Here is a 12,936-nt window from a genome sequence, read left to right on the forward strand (position 1 = left end):
AGTAGAATGTATCTAGTAAGGCAAGTGGAGGGGCACGTTGAGCATTGGGTGTATCCCAGCTTCTCCATGCTAATAACCGTTGATAGACCTATCCTCCATGAACTCGCATTGTTCTTTTTTTTTAACTCTGTTATAGTCACAACTTCCCCTGGCAATGGGTTGTGTAGGTTAATTGAACATTTTTCTTTGTGTTAAACATAGTGGCCCATGCTTTCTGTGTTCTGGGAAAGGGTAAATAGCGCTTCCCTACTCACTTTTTCCACACTGTTAATGATTTATAGACCTCTGTCCTGTTTCCTCGTTTTCCCTCTTTTCTAAGACGAGTAGCCCTAATCTTCAGTCTGTCCTTTTATGGAAGCTATTCCATGCCCTGGATAATCTTTGCCCTTCTCTGAATCTTTTCTAGCTCTTCTATATTCTTTCTGAGATGGAGTGACCAGAACTAGGCACAGTATTCAAGATTTGGGATAACTATGGATTTATATAGTGACATTAGGATATTTTTCTCTTGTTTTCTATCCCTTTCCTAACATTACATTAGCTTTTTGACTGCTGCTGCTGCTGCACATATAGCTGAAAATTAATAGCAGAACCACAATAGCTGGGCAGGCACAGTGATTCCAATGAGGAGTCACTGGCAAAGAAGTCAGAAAGTGCTCTAGGTAGAGTGTGATCAGCCCATTAACCTTCACCCATCCATCGTGAGCTTGCTTTGGTCACCACTGTGCTGTGAAGGCCATTATGCCTCATTGCTGCCACTGAGAATGGCAGAATAGAACCTTTCTGCAGGGAAGATTTACTGTTGGTGTAAACATGTTGCTTAGATATCGGAAAACTAAACCAAAGCCTTCTGAATAGGAACAGATTCTCCTTCCATGCTCCCCCTGCCAATCTTTCTGCTTATCCTGCTTCATTCATCCAAACTGGTACTCTATTTTTTCTGAAAATATTCACTCATTCTTCTCACTTTAAGCAGTTTGTTCTAATTATTAGGATTTCACAAGTCCACTGAATGATTCTGATATGCATAGGACATTAAGATTTTGCCAGGTGGTAACCTTCTGTATGTTGCCAGAGACTGAACCCAGTATAGCATAGCTGGAGGGGTGGGGGAGTTGAGGCAGGGAGACCATTTACTTGGGCCGCTGTCAGGCTACATGAAGAACTCTGACCCCAGTTGGTCACTCTTCCTGGTGCAGCCACCCTCAGTGGTCACTCTTCAGTGTAACTGTCCCTCTTATCAGTCCCCTCCCTTTTCTGTGTTAGGGAAAACAATCCCATTCTAGGCACATCCCACTTTCTGGGCACAACGAACCCCTGACCTTGCTTTAAGTTAGGAATAAGAGAAGCTGTGTACCATATCTGGTGGTCCTGACTCTTACCATTTAGGAAGAGTTCTTGAACAGACAGACTCACAGACAGACTGATACACAAACTCTCTAAATTATATAGAGAAACTAACCAACGCTAATTCTAAGAAATGCCATTGATCCTGCATGAAGAACATTCATGACACAGTGTCATAAATGAAAACAAAAGTTTTCACATTCACACTGTGATTGTATTAGCTTGATAATTACCTTAGCTGAAGACCCTCTGTTTGGACATAACTACTAGGTACTCCCAGCTTAACAAACCAGACCTCTAAACCCAGGGAAAATTTTCCATGGTGATCCCATAGATTTTGTAGCAGCCACTTTTAGCTTGGGGATTCTCCCTTGCTGTGTTCCAGCTTTTCCCAGAGTTCCAAAAGTTGGTTCTGCAAAAGCAAACTAGTATTTAATTAAAAACCTGAAACAGAACTAAACTGTGTATATATAGAAATTAAAACTAGCAACAGCTGCTGTAGCAACAAAACTCTGACAGCTGTCTTTTGTGTGCATAGATGCATGTATGCTCAACACAACTTCCAACCCTAAACTGTCAGGTCGACAGTTGGTACTCTTAGAAACATTTGCATCTGAAATGTCATTGGCACTTCTTCAACTTTGGACAAATTTTCACATCTTGCAAATGCTTCAGAAAACTTTGGTTAATGTATGGAGTTTGTGCCAGGTCCTTGGAAGTATTTGGCATGATACCCAACTATAAGCAGACTCTCTGTGGGTGAGTTTTCCCCCCTGTCTCTGCCCCACATAGGGAACTGTGCACCTACCATCTGGTCAGTGTGAAAACCCCTCCCATTTACTTGGAGTGTGTACTTTACTGTGTATTGTAAATTCACTCACAATTAGGTTTTTTTTTTAAATCTGCAATGTGTGAAACCTGGGCCAGATCTTCATCTGGTTTAAAAAAAAATTACTCCTCGTAAGTTACAGAGGGGCAGCAGTATTAGTCTGTAGCTTCACAAAAAACAAGCAATCCTGTAGCACCTTAAAGATCAATTAATGATGAATAAATAAATTTATTAGTGTTTAAAGTGCTACAGGACTACTTGTTTTCCATGTAAGTTAATGATGCTAGAGTGATATGTGCCACCTGAGGCTCTCGAGAAGATCTGTATCCAGGAAGATACAACTGTGTTTATCAGTCTTACTGCTGTTTTTCAATCAGACCATCAATTAAAGTGTGACTTGACATTCCTTCCAAAGACAAATGTTTAAGAACAATTCTGTTTAACATCATATTGAAGGAGGAGTCAAAAGTGAGACCATTTCAGAGACAACCTGAAGTTTTAAAATGATGTGTGTGGTTTTCAGTCTTTGGTAATGGTACATTCTAAACTCCTAGATATGTTAACTGAGTGAAAACAGTGTGTATGAAGATTCATTACTGTACTTGTAACTTCTCCACAAAACACTGCATGGAATCAGCAAAGGATTGACAAAGCTCTGGTCCAGGTCAGAGCTTCAGATACAGCAGTAAAAAAATAAAAACCATCATAATCATTGTCAAATAACAAATAATTATAGATATACAAAAGATCACATTTGCATTTCTTTGTGTCACCAAAATAAGGGTCCAGTTAGGGATGGGTTGAAAATTTGACCCTACGTAACTATTTGGTATCTGTTTTTCTGCCTATTTTAGGATTTTACAGGCATACAGGGTAAGCTATCATGGTAGTGACTGAGTACCTTTCACATAAAATCATCATCAAAAGCAAAGTCATTAGTGGGCTTCCTGGTCTCTGACTAGTCTCCCTTTGTTGGGTGGTTTTTGGAGGGTGGGATGGGTGGTCTTGCTGTGAGCATCACTCATAGTGAAAAGCCTTTCTCAAAAAAAGAAATTTTGACAAGGTGTCTTAAGGAGGGTCATACTCAGAATTTGCCTGCTCTCTTCTGGAAGATTTTTTCCAGATCTCCTTGAGAACTGGGGACAAAGTTTTCTGTCACATGCTTTCTCCTGAGCTTAGGTCAATACTATGAGGTTAATTTGAAGTTAGCCACGTTATGTTGATTTTTATGATAAATGGCTCTACCCTACCAAGCCTCTTCCACCAATCTGAAGAACTTTTAAAGTCAGCTTTGGTATGCCACCTTGATGAGAAGAGTAGAACTAAATTTGACCATCTGTGGTTGACTGTCCACTGTTTAATTTGACATTTGTGGACTCTCCAATGTGACCTGTCTGCCCATTACTTTCAACTCTGCTGCACTCCGAGGTCCACAAGAAAAGCCACAGGAACTTTTAAATTTAATTTTCTGTTTGGCCAACTTGGCACCAGCATGTTGAGCCCAGCAGCACACCCCTGACCATGAATGCCCAGGGTTGCAAATGCGCTCCAGATTGGAACATGCAGGAGGTACAACATCTGATTACTGAGTGAAGAGAAGAATCTGTGAAGGCAAAGCAAAAAGCGGATATTGCTGCCAAAATTACACAGGGCGTGGAGGAACAAGGATACAGCAGGGACACCCAGCTGAGCTTCATGAAAATAAAAGATCTCAGGCAAGTGTACCAGAAAGACAAAGGAGGCGAATGGTTGGTCCAGGTCAGAGCTTCAGATACAGGTACGCTGTGACAAGGTGCAGAGGAGCTGCCTGTTCTGCAGTACACAGAGGTGAAGTCCATCTTCCCTAGCCCTTACCCATTTGCAGGGAGGCACTCCAGGCAAGGGATATAAGCAGTATTTCTGCATTCACTGCTGTTGGAGTAGGGTTTGGGAAACAGTGACTCCCTGCTCAGCCATGGCATGATCCCCAGGCTGCAGTGATGTGCCTTCTTGGCCATGTCTACACTAGCCCAAATCTTTCAAATGGCCATGTCAAAGATTACTAATGAGGCACTGAAATACATATTCAGCACCTCATTAGCATGCTGGCAGCTGCGGCTCTTCGGAATTGCTGCTTTTCGCTGCCACTTGGCTCGTCCAGATGGGGCTCCTTTTTGAAAAGAACCCTCCAACTTCGAAATCCCCTTATTCCTATGAGCAGATAGGAATAAGGGGATTTCAAAGTTCTGGGGGTCCTTTCGAAAAGGAGCCCTGTCTGGATGAGCTGCATGGCAGCGAAAAGTGGCAATTTCGAAGAGCCACGGCTGCCGGCATGCTAATGAGACGCTGAATATGTATTTCAGTGCCTCATTAGTAACCTTTGACATGGCCATTTGCATGGCCATTTCGAAGATTTGGGCAAGTGTTGACGTAGCCCTTGTGTTTGAGGCCTTTCTGCCCAGTGGCGAGTTTGGATCCTGCCTCAGGATCCACCATCTGACAGTTGCCTATCTCATTTGGTGGGGAAGAATTACAGCTGCTGTTCTTAGAAGAGCTCCAAGGTAAATTGAAGCAGTCAGAAAAGCTAGGCAAGCATAATACTGCAACTAGACCTCTCGTTTGATGCCAATGAAAGTGGCTAATATTTAATAAATGGAAACATCATTGAATTAATTGAATTGGTGTAAAATGAAACAAAGCTCCATTCCCTGAGGCACCCATCTCTCCATCTGGTGCTAGATGGTTAATTGGGAAGCCTCAGTTCTAACTTACTAAATGTTTTACCTTGTTTCTTATAATACGGAGCAAACAGTAGGAATAGCAGTGAGTGGAAATAGCCTTAGTCAAAGGAACATCCTGGATTCTCACCCCTAGTTCTTTTGAGTTGTGGTTTTTGACACTATAGGATGTTCTGGGAGGCATTTTTAACTGAAAGAATATCATCCACTTACAGATACTGGCAGGAAATTTCTCTGACCTCAGCACATGGCGTATGAGGCAGGAAAGGAGATGCGGGGAGGAAGTTGGTATTGGAGTGACAGAGTAAAAGTACTTCCTCAGCTAGAAGTAGAAGACAGCATAGATTGGAATACAAACTAGACTCGAGACTCCCAGATTTACTTAACAAGATCCTTAAATTGTCTGGTGATGTTGAATCAAAAATTGTTACATTCTCATATTAGTATGGTTTTATGTTCACCACAGACTCAAAAAAAAAATCAGTGCGTTATTATGGACAAATTTAATCCCATCGAAAGTCAGGAAGTTCAATTTAATAAGTGCATACAGAAACCATGACTGCTACATAACAGAAACGATAGTATGTATGATCAAGGAGATGTTTAAAAATCTTTCCTCAAAAATACAACAGAAGAAAACAAGCAAGCATTTGAGGCCAAATTTCCCACACACTGATTCTTCTGCAAGTGAACATCAGATTCTTTAAGCCTTGTTGTCCAAGGTCTGCCTCACAAAAGCTTCTTTTAGAAGCACTGATGGATGTGACTGTCTTAAGCCTTATCTTCAGTGGAGATATCTGCACTACTGAAGCAACATCAGTGTTGTCACATCGACACAGTTTAGGGCCCAAAGAAAGAACCTGGCAATGTCTCTTTAAGAATGGACTGTGCCAAAGCACCAGAAATAGCTGAATCTGATGTCCCGATTTAACAGCCCATCCAAATTGTTAATAAGCACTTTAAGAAAGGCTGATTTAAGACTGGAGACAACTAAACTGATTGTTCTTTGTCAAGTATTTGAAAAATGCATCCCTGTTGGATACATTTTCTCAATTTAGAGGAGCAGAAGATTTCTGATAGAACTGTGAATATACTATTTAGGGGATGCTTAGAGTTTATTGCCTTATCACATAATAGAAAACAGTGGTTAGATTTTTAAAGGTCATTAACCTAGCCAGTGTTATAGGCATAATTTGTCCCTACCCAGCTGGAGGCATCTTTTGTTTAGACCAAACAGTGTGGTCTAAAGCATAATTTATGACTAAGAAGACTAGCAAGGTTGTGATAAGGAATGACCATTGATTGAATCATGTCTTTTAGACTGCAAGCTTTTGGAGCAGGAACTGATGTTTGTTAGATATGTGTGCAGCACCTACTACAGTGGGACCCTGATCTCGCTAACGTCTTTAGATGCTATCACAATATAAATTTCAGTAATGATAAACATAAAAAGGTGAAGGGACATGGAAACTGTTTTACCCTCTATTGGACTTATGAGATCAGGGTTAAAAGTCCCAGTTAGCATCCGAACTATCCTTTTATTTCCATTTATATAAAAGGGTTTAAACCCACCAAACCACTGCATTTTTAAATAGGTCACAGCACACTGGGTGTTGGCAGAGCTGCATTTATCACAGGAGAAAGCCCTGCTCCAATAATATAAAACAAATAACAGAAAAAAATTGAAGTTAGCAAAACACGTGTTTTTGACTCAGCTTTGACCATTGTCTATTTGTTTCAGGAAAGTGCGCCTTCCTGAAGCTGTAGGTAAAATCTAGAATCATTCCTATGCAGCGCCTTTCTTAGGTAACAAACCTTGCACTTCAGCAAAAGGTCACCATTTCACAACATATGGGCAAGTGAAAGAGAGTTTGATGTTTTAGTTCACACAGGTATAGGACCTCCGTGAACTGTGATTTAACTTTTTCCATCCATTTATAGTTAAAAACTACAAATCATAGAATTTTATCTAAACTGAGCACAAATATTCCTCAAAGCACAGTCAAGTCCTGATCAAAAGTTTCTCAAGTCAACAAACCTTTTGAGAAACCCAAAGAATGTTTCCAGTTTGAAAATGAGACCCAGAGCAGGTGAGTTTTACATGGGTTGGGATTTTGCCACTGAGAGTCTCTGTAGTCTTAGTCTAAATCCCTTCTGTGCAAACTGATTTTGCTGCCACTGGTCATATTTTCTGCTGACATTCCAGTTCTTGAGTGACAACATAGGAAACACAAAAAGACAATAAATACAAATGTTTAACTCTATTTATGGAGCACCAAGTAAAAGCAATTTGGGGTTTATTCAAGTTCTGTTTATGTCTACTCAGATGTATCACTTTGTACAAAGTGCATAATTTAAAAATGTAAAAGTTGTATTATATACTTTTATAATGCAGGAAATTAATCCAAAATAAAAAACATGCCACATACATGTTGATACCATCAGACAAATGGCGATGTGTTTTTTTGCTGATAGGATACACTTCACCACACCTAACATGATATCCAAATTTCACTCGTCAGAGGAAATTGGCAGCATTAGGATCCATCCTGTTGCCTTTATTTAAAACTGCTGCCAGTCTCTGCAAAATGTAGCAGCTTTAAAACAAATGGTTGAATTAAGATTATAAGGAACACTTAAATGTCCTGCCTTGACTGACTGGTGTATATCAGGTAACAAAATAAAATATGATCCTGGTGCAAGAGTATCTGAAAATATATAGGCTCTTCCTTGTTTATGCAATTTTGCAACAATGAAGTCAAGGACAGTCTAAGCTTTCTCTTAAGTGCCCTTGTTTTTAAGCTTTAGCTCAGCTAAGTGGAGACACCTGGTGTTTGTTGTTGCAATTTCACTAATGCGTCAAAGGTCAGAAAGCAGAAATGTAACAGTTAACTAGATAACTATGGAAAAAGCAATTCACAATGCTTTTGAGAAAATACTCTACCCCTACAAAGGTCTTCCACAAGCCTAACAATTGCTTCTGCATTCTTTGTGTAATTAAAAAGGCAATGTACAAAGATAAGTCTTTCGACATCCATCAATACTGCATGTATTTAAGGAAAAAATTGTCTGATATAAAGTCAAAATGATAACTTTTGTGTAACAACTGTTCTTTAATACTTAATAAGTAGCTTGTGTAATACAGTTTCAGGGAGGGAGAATGTTTATACAAGGCCAAAGGAATATTAAAATATCTATAGATGAAATACTGAAACATGAAAGGTCTGATTACTCTTAAAATCCACAGAATTATTATCATCCATCACTCCTTCCTTTTAATGACTAAACTAAAAAGTGAGACATCAAAGTTTTAAAAGAGAAGTAAGCTTCTATACATTCAGGACAAATACTAGATTCCAAAAATATTTTGATAGAACCCTAACCCAAAAAAATTGAAAAAAAATCATTTTAATGAATCGCAAAACATATGTTATGTTTTGCTCTAAAAGCTATGAAGCTTGTGCAAAGCTCTATTATGGTAACTGCTTGGCTTTTCATGCATTCCTAAATTACCATGTAATCTAAAACCTTGTTTTCAGCAGCTCTATATTGGAAAGTCCCTTGCAATAATCACAATGATTACAGGCTCGGAGGAAAACAAAACTTGTTTGTATAATTGTAAAATAAAATTGGATTTATCAGACATCCTATCTTTTTCAAGGGGAAAAAACAAAATTCATTTTTTCATTCTTCCTGGAAATATTTTAAACAAACGTTTAATTCTGGCCACACTACAACTTGAAAATACAGGGATACTCGGTGTAAAAATATGTTTTTCCTGTAGAGACTTGACTGTAATTGGTGTGCCAAAACTCTCTCAAAGAGATTTCATTGTCGTATCTACTTACATCATCTTAATGCGATTTTATTTTACTTTGTCAAAGTCCTATTAATGTAAATGTGTTCTTGATAGCAAACAGAATTCTTTTTTATGCAAAACAGGATTCAGCTGACTCTAATAAAGCAGCTTGCAATCCATTAGACTAACAGCAATGTACTTATTTTGTTTTCCAAATCAAGACTGTGTCAGAAAGCTATATAAGGAGATTTGTCTTGTTTTTCCACAATAATTGCTAGGGTGGGGTTACATTATGATCTTTAAATGAATAGTATCACTTAAAACAAACACTTCATATATCTTTTATCTTCCCCTGCATACATTTCTGAGTTTTCTTTGAAAACAGAAAGCTACTTTTTCCAGATAAGTCATCAAAATGTTTCCAAAGTATTTTAACTGCCAGATTAACTATATCTAGAACATAAAGATAGATGGCTTACATTCTTTATGCAGAAATCCTGCCACAGTGTGGCAACTAGCAACAAATTAATTTCTTTTGCAACAATGCAAAAACATTTTGCAAGGCAAAGCTTACAAAGGTAAATAGATACTTAAAAGAAAATAGGGTTACTCATTTGAAAAAGTGTAGTCTGTAAACAAAGAACAGAGGATTAAATGTGCTCTTTCTTTTTTTAGCATATCTGTTATGGCATCTGTTAATGTATTCAGTTAATTAAGGATTGCATTGACCTTGTGGCAATTTGTGAAATCTAGGAATTTTTTAAATTCTGCCTCCCCCCCAGAGTCTAACATAATCTGCTTCAGGTCAAAGTCTGTTTATGTCAGCAGTGTTCATAGTATGTAACTCTAAAATGTTTTAATAAATTTATCAGCTGGAAAATATTGCAAACATTTCATTTCCTTTGATACAGACACAAAAACCCCCTCTTCCTTCACTGCAAATTCTTGCTCATATGAATCACTCTGAGTAATATTTGCTTTAACTTTTGTGTGGTTCTACAAACAGTCTTTATATGGCCAAACTTCAAAGCTGTTAGAAATAAAGGTTAGAAATGTAATAGGAGTAATCTATTATTAGGCATGCAACATTAGACCACTTCTAGTTATAAACCTTAAAACCTGAATAATCTGAGCTTTTAACTTGTATATTTATTGTGTTTTCACTTACTTAGTCATATATCATGGAGGACTCTTTTGAACAGAAATATTTTCCATAGGAGTATGAACCACGATTGGATTTAATTTCTTCTAATATTTAATTTTAGAAAAACTGTACTATTATTACAGGGCTCTCACATGTCAAAGCAGAAATACTTCACTTGGTGTTTCTAGCAGTGTAAAATTAATCTCTTACAAGCACGCTGACCTGAAAGTCAGGTTTCAGAAAAATAGGCTTGGGGTAAAGGACGGGGACTGGGGAGGGAGAGATAAGATCTTGTTCTTTGAATGGGGGGAGGGAGAAGAAATGTCACAACCCACCACTAACATCAAATAACAGAAAATAAACAGAATGTATATTTGAAATAGTAGTTTTGGGGGGAAAATACATAGCTGTCTACATGGCAGGAATGTTAATTTTTAAAATCTGCCCTGTAGTATTTCCAGTAAGTAAGAGAGTTCTTTGCAATATGAGTTCATTTGTCTCCTCTCCACTACCACCACCTGCCCCTGGTATGCTTACAGTGAAAAGAATGTACTAATGTTTAGAAATGAGTCAGATGTCAGAGGGAGATCTTTATAGAGTTGGAAAACTTTGAACTGATACATGCATGTAGGAACAAAATTTAGCATTGGTAACATTTTGTTCTTGATTAAGTCTGTGCACTAATGCAGTAGATGAAAAACAAGTTCTGCAGCTGAAAACACTGCATTTCAAACGCAGTCAGAAAGAAGCCATCGTTCAAACCCAAAATTTAAAACTCTTTTTTGAATTTTTGAAAAACGTGGATTCAGCCTGGCAGCAAAGTTGAACATTTTTCTCCATCTGAAGCCAATAGGAATTTTGCCATCAGTGTCGAAGGCATCAGGAACAGGCCTTTGTCTGCAAACATTTTGTTAATTTTTTTTGTTGCTTAAAAACTAGAAATTTCATAATGTTTATTTGGGTCACATTTTGGTAAGCATAGGTTTCATTGTTGTTGTTTTCTCAGGTTAGAGGAATAGGTTTCATTAAAAGGGGCCAACTGAGCAGTGTCCTGGAAATATAGTTGTATGTTTTCACATGTGCTCTGATGGAATATTCAGAACCCAGCTCTCCAAGGCTTCCAAACTGGAGCATTCCAAGAGAGGGATGCTATTTTGAAGGGATGCTCACAAAAGGTGGCACTGGCTGGTGTACCTGTGACTGGTAAGCTGACCCCCAGGTGGGCTTAAAAAGAGCACCAGGAGCCAAGAGGGTTAGAGACTGGGTGCGAGAGTGTTTAGAGCACAACCTGAGTCAGTCAGGGCAAGAGCTGGCAAGATCTGTTAGAGATAAAGGGAACTGTGGAAACTCCTGAAAGAAAGTTGTAGGTAGCTTCTGGGGAGAAACAGGAGAGCAGCAAATGGGGTTTTGCTGTCTAACTTCCGAAAGCCACAGAGAGAGTGGAGAGTGATGATGTCTTACTGGAGAGCTGCATCCAACAACTGGAGGAGCACATGGGACGAGACTTCCATGCCTGAGAGCTGGCTGCAGGAGAACAGTGAGAGAAGTCCAGGAGCAATGGAGGCTGAGGTAGATCTCGCTGGGAAGATAAGGTTCCAGTCTAGTTGGAAGAGCTGGTGGGGAGTGTCTGTCTTGGCAGAGGGACAAATGAGGAGTGACAAGGAGCCACAGCATGGCAGAGCACACCACAGTGTGATAAGGAAGCACTCCCAGCAGAGGAGTTTAGGATTATTTATTCTGCATTTTGGTAATAAAGCAGCTCCAAAGAGAAGCATTAGTAAGATAAATGAGCTGTTGTGGACTTACTGGAAGTTATGAAAAGGGAAACTGAGGCAGATGAACTGATTCATCTCCAGCCTGCTGCAGGAGGGGTTGGCTTAGGACCAAACCTTGTGGGAATGCACTCTCAATTACAAAGGAAGTAGCCTACAGTCCCTTATCACTAAAGAGAAACTAAATTTTTACAGTGTAAAAATATGTGATGGGGATAATATTCCCATTAAAAAGGTGTCTGAGTCTCAGAGGTCTCATTTTCTGTCAGTGAAACATGGATGAAATTCAGCAGCCTTGCTTCCCAGGGGTTCCTAGGACTGTTTCCCTTGGGTTTGGTTCCAGAGGAGATTTGTATCCCCCTCCCCCAGTTTTGCTTTCAGTTTCAGGTTTTTGAACTCAAAACTCAGTCAAAATGGACAAATTTCCCCTGATTTCGCAGTGAAATCTTAAGCAACCATAATTTCAAGACCTCAGTTAGGAGACAATGTTATCCTAAGTCCAAGGGTGAAACTGGGTACATAAAGATCCAAGAAGCAAACTTTCTACTGAAACTGGTCAGTCTTAGTGCATAACAAAAGCTGAAACCAAGCCACTTTTCTATTGTTTCAGATTCTGTTTGGACCATTTCACTCAGCTGTAGATTACAAACTATCAAATATCATTGTGGAGGTGAGTGGAAATATCTCTTCAGCTGTTTTCATTTGTCTGTGAGGCAATTCAAGACACACACTTCCCCCCCCCATCTCCCCACCACCAAACCCAATATTTCTGGTTTGATAGGTTACCTATTGTATATACTGTCACATCAGACCTTGTGGTACTGTGTAGGTTCATGCCTTCACAGGAAGCATACGTGCACAAAGCTTTGACAGCAAGAGCCTAAGGAGCAATAGCTCTCGCAAGCAACCATGAAGGCTGTTAATATTGTGTGGGAGGTGAAACATCATTGAAAACCTTTATTCTGGGGTACTGGGACAGGAAAAGGTCATAGCTTTTGAGCAACAAATATCCATAATTAATGTGTTATGGCCTCAAAGAGTTCTAATTTGCCCAGCAAATTTTGGTAGTTGAAGGAAGTATGAAGACTGAGCACTGCTCCGAGTGTTCCATTCAGCAGTAACTTACTATAGATAAAGACCTGTCACATGGTATTAAAAACAGAAGAGGACAAAGATGTCAGATGAAGCTAGACTGACTGTGAAGAAACTTTTAGGATGTTGCCATCCAGGGCTGTCATTTTAAAAGAAGCTTTTGAAAATCCCAGCCAGTGAGTCTCCTTTGGAATCACCTTCACTGTACCTTTGCTACTTTTACTGCATAAGAATTG

The 12,936-nt window shown here is 39.2% G+C and overlaps 1 protein-coding gene across 11 annotated transcripts in view; it reads left to right on the forward strand.

Moving 5' to 3' along the window:
• The window catches only part of CABCOCO1 (ciliary associated calcium binding coiled-coil 1), a 393,177-nt gene that overhangs the window by 367,361 nt on the left and 12,880 nt on the right, over positions 1–12,936 (forward strand). For 8 of the 11 annotated variants that reach the window (XR_012646277.1, XR_012646280.1, XM_075000158.1 and 5 more), the window contains one exon: positions 12,219–12,278. The exons of 2 other annotated variants lie outside the window; for them this stretch is intronic. Coding sequence is in view for 6 of the 9 variants with exons in the window: in XM_075000158.1 (XP_074856259.1) it covers positions 12,219–12,278 (60 nt within the window). In the remaining 3 variants the exon portion in view is untranslated. Of the gene's footprint in view, positions 1–12,218; positions 12,279–12,936 lie in introns of those variants that run through there. One more of the 11 variants, XR_012646278.1, reaches the window with a different exon arrangement.

This window comes from Carettochelys insculpta, chromosome 7, assembly GCF_033958435.1.
Source record: "Carettochelys insculpta isolate YL-2023 chromosome 7, ASM3395843v1, whole genome shotgun sequence".
Lineage (NCBI taxonomy): Eukaryota > Metazoa > Chordata > Testudines > Carettochelyidae > Carettochelys > Carettochelys insculpta.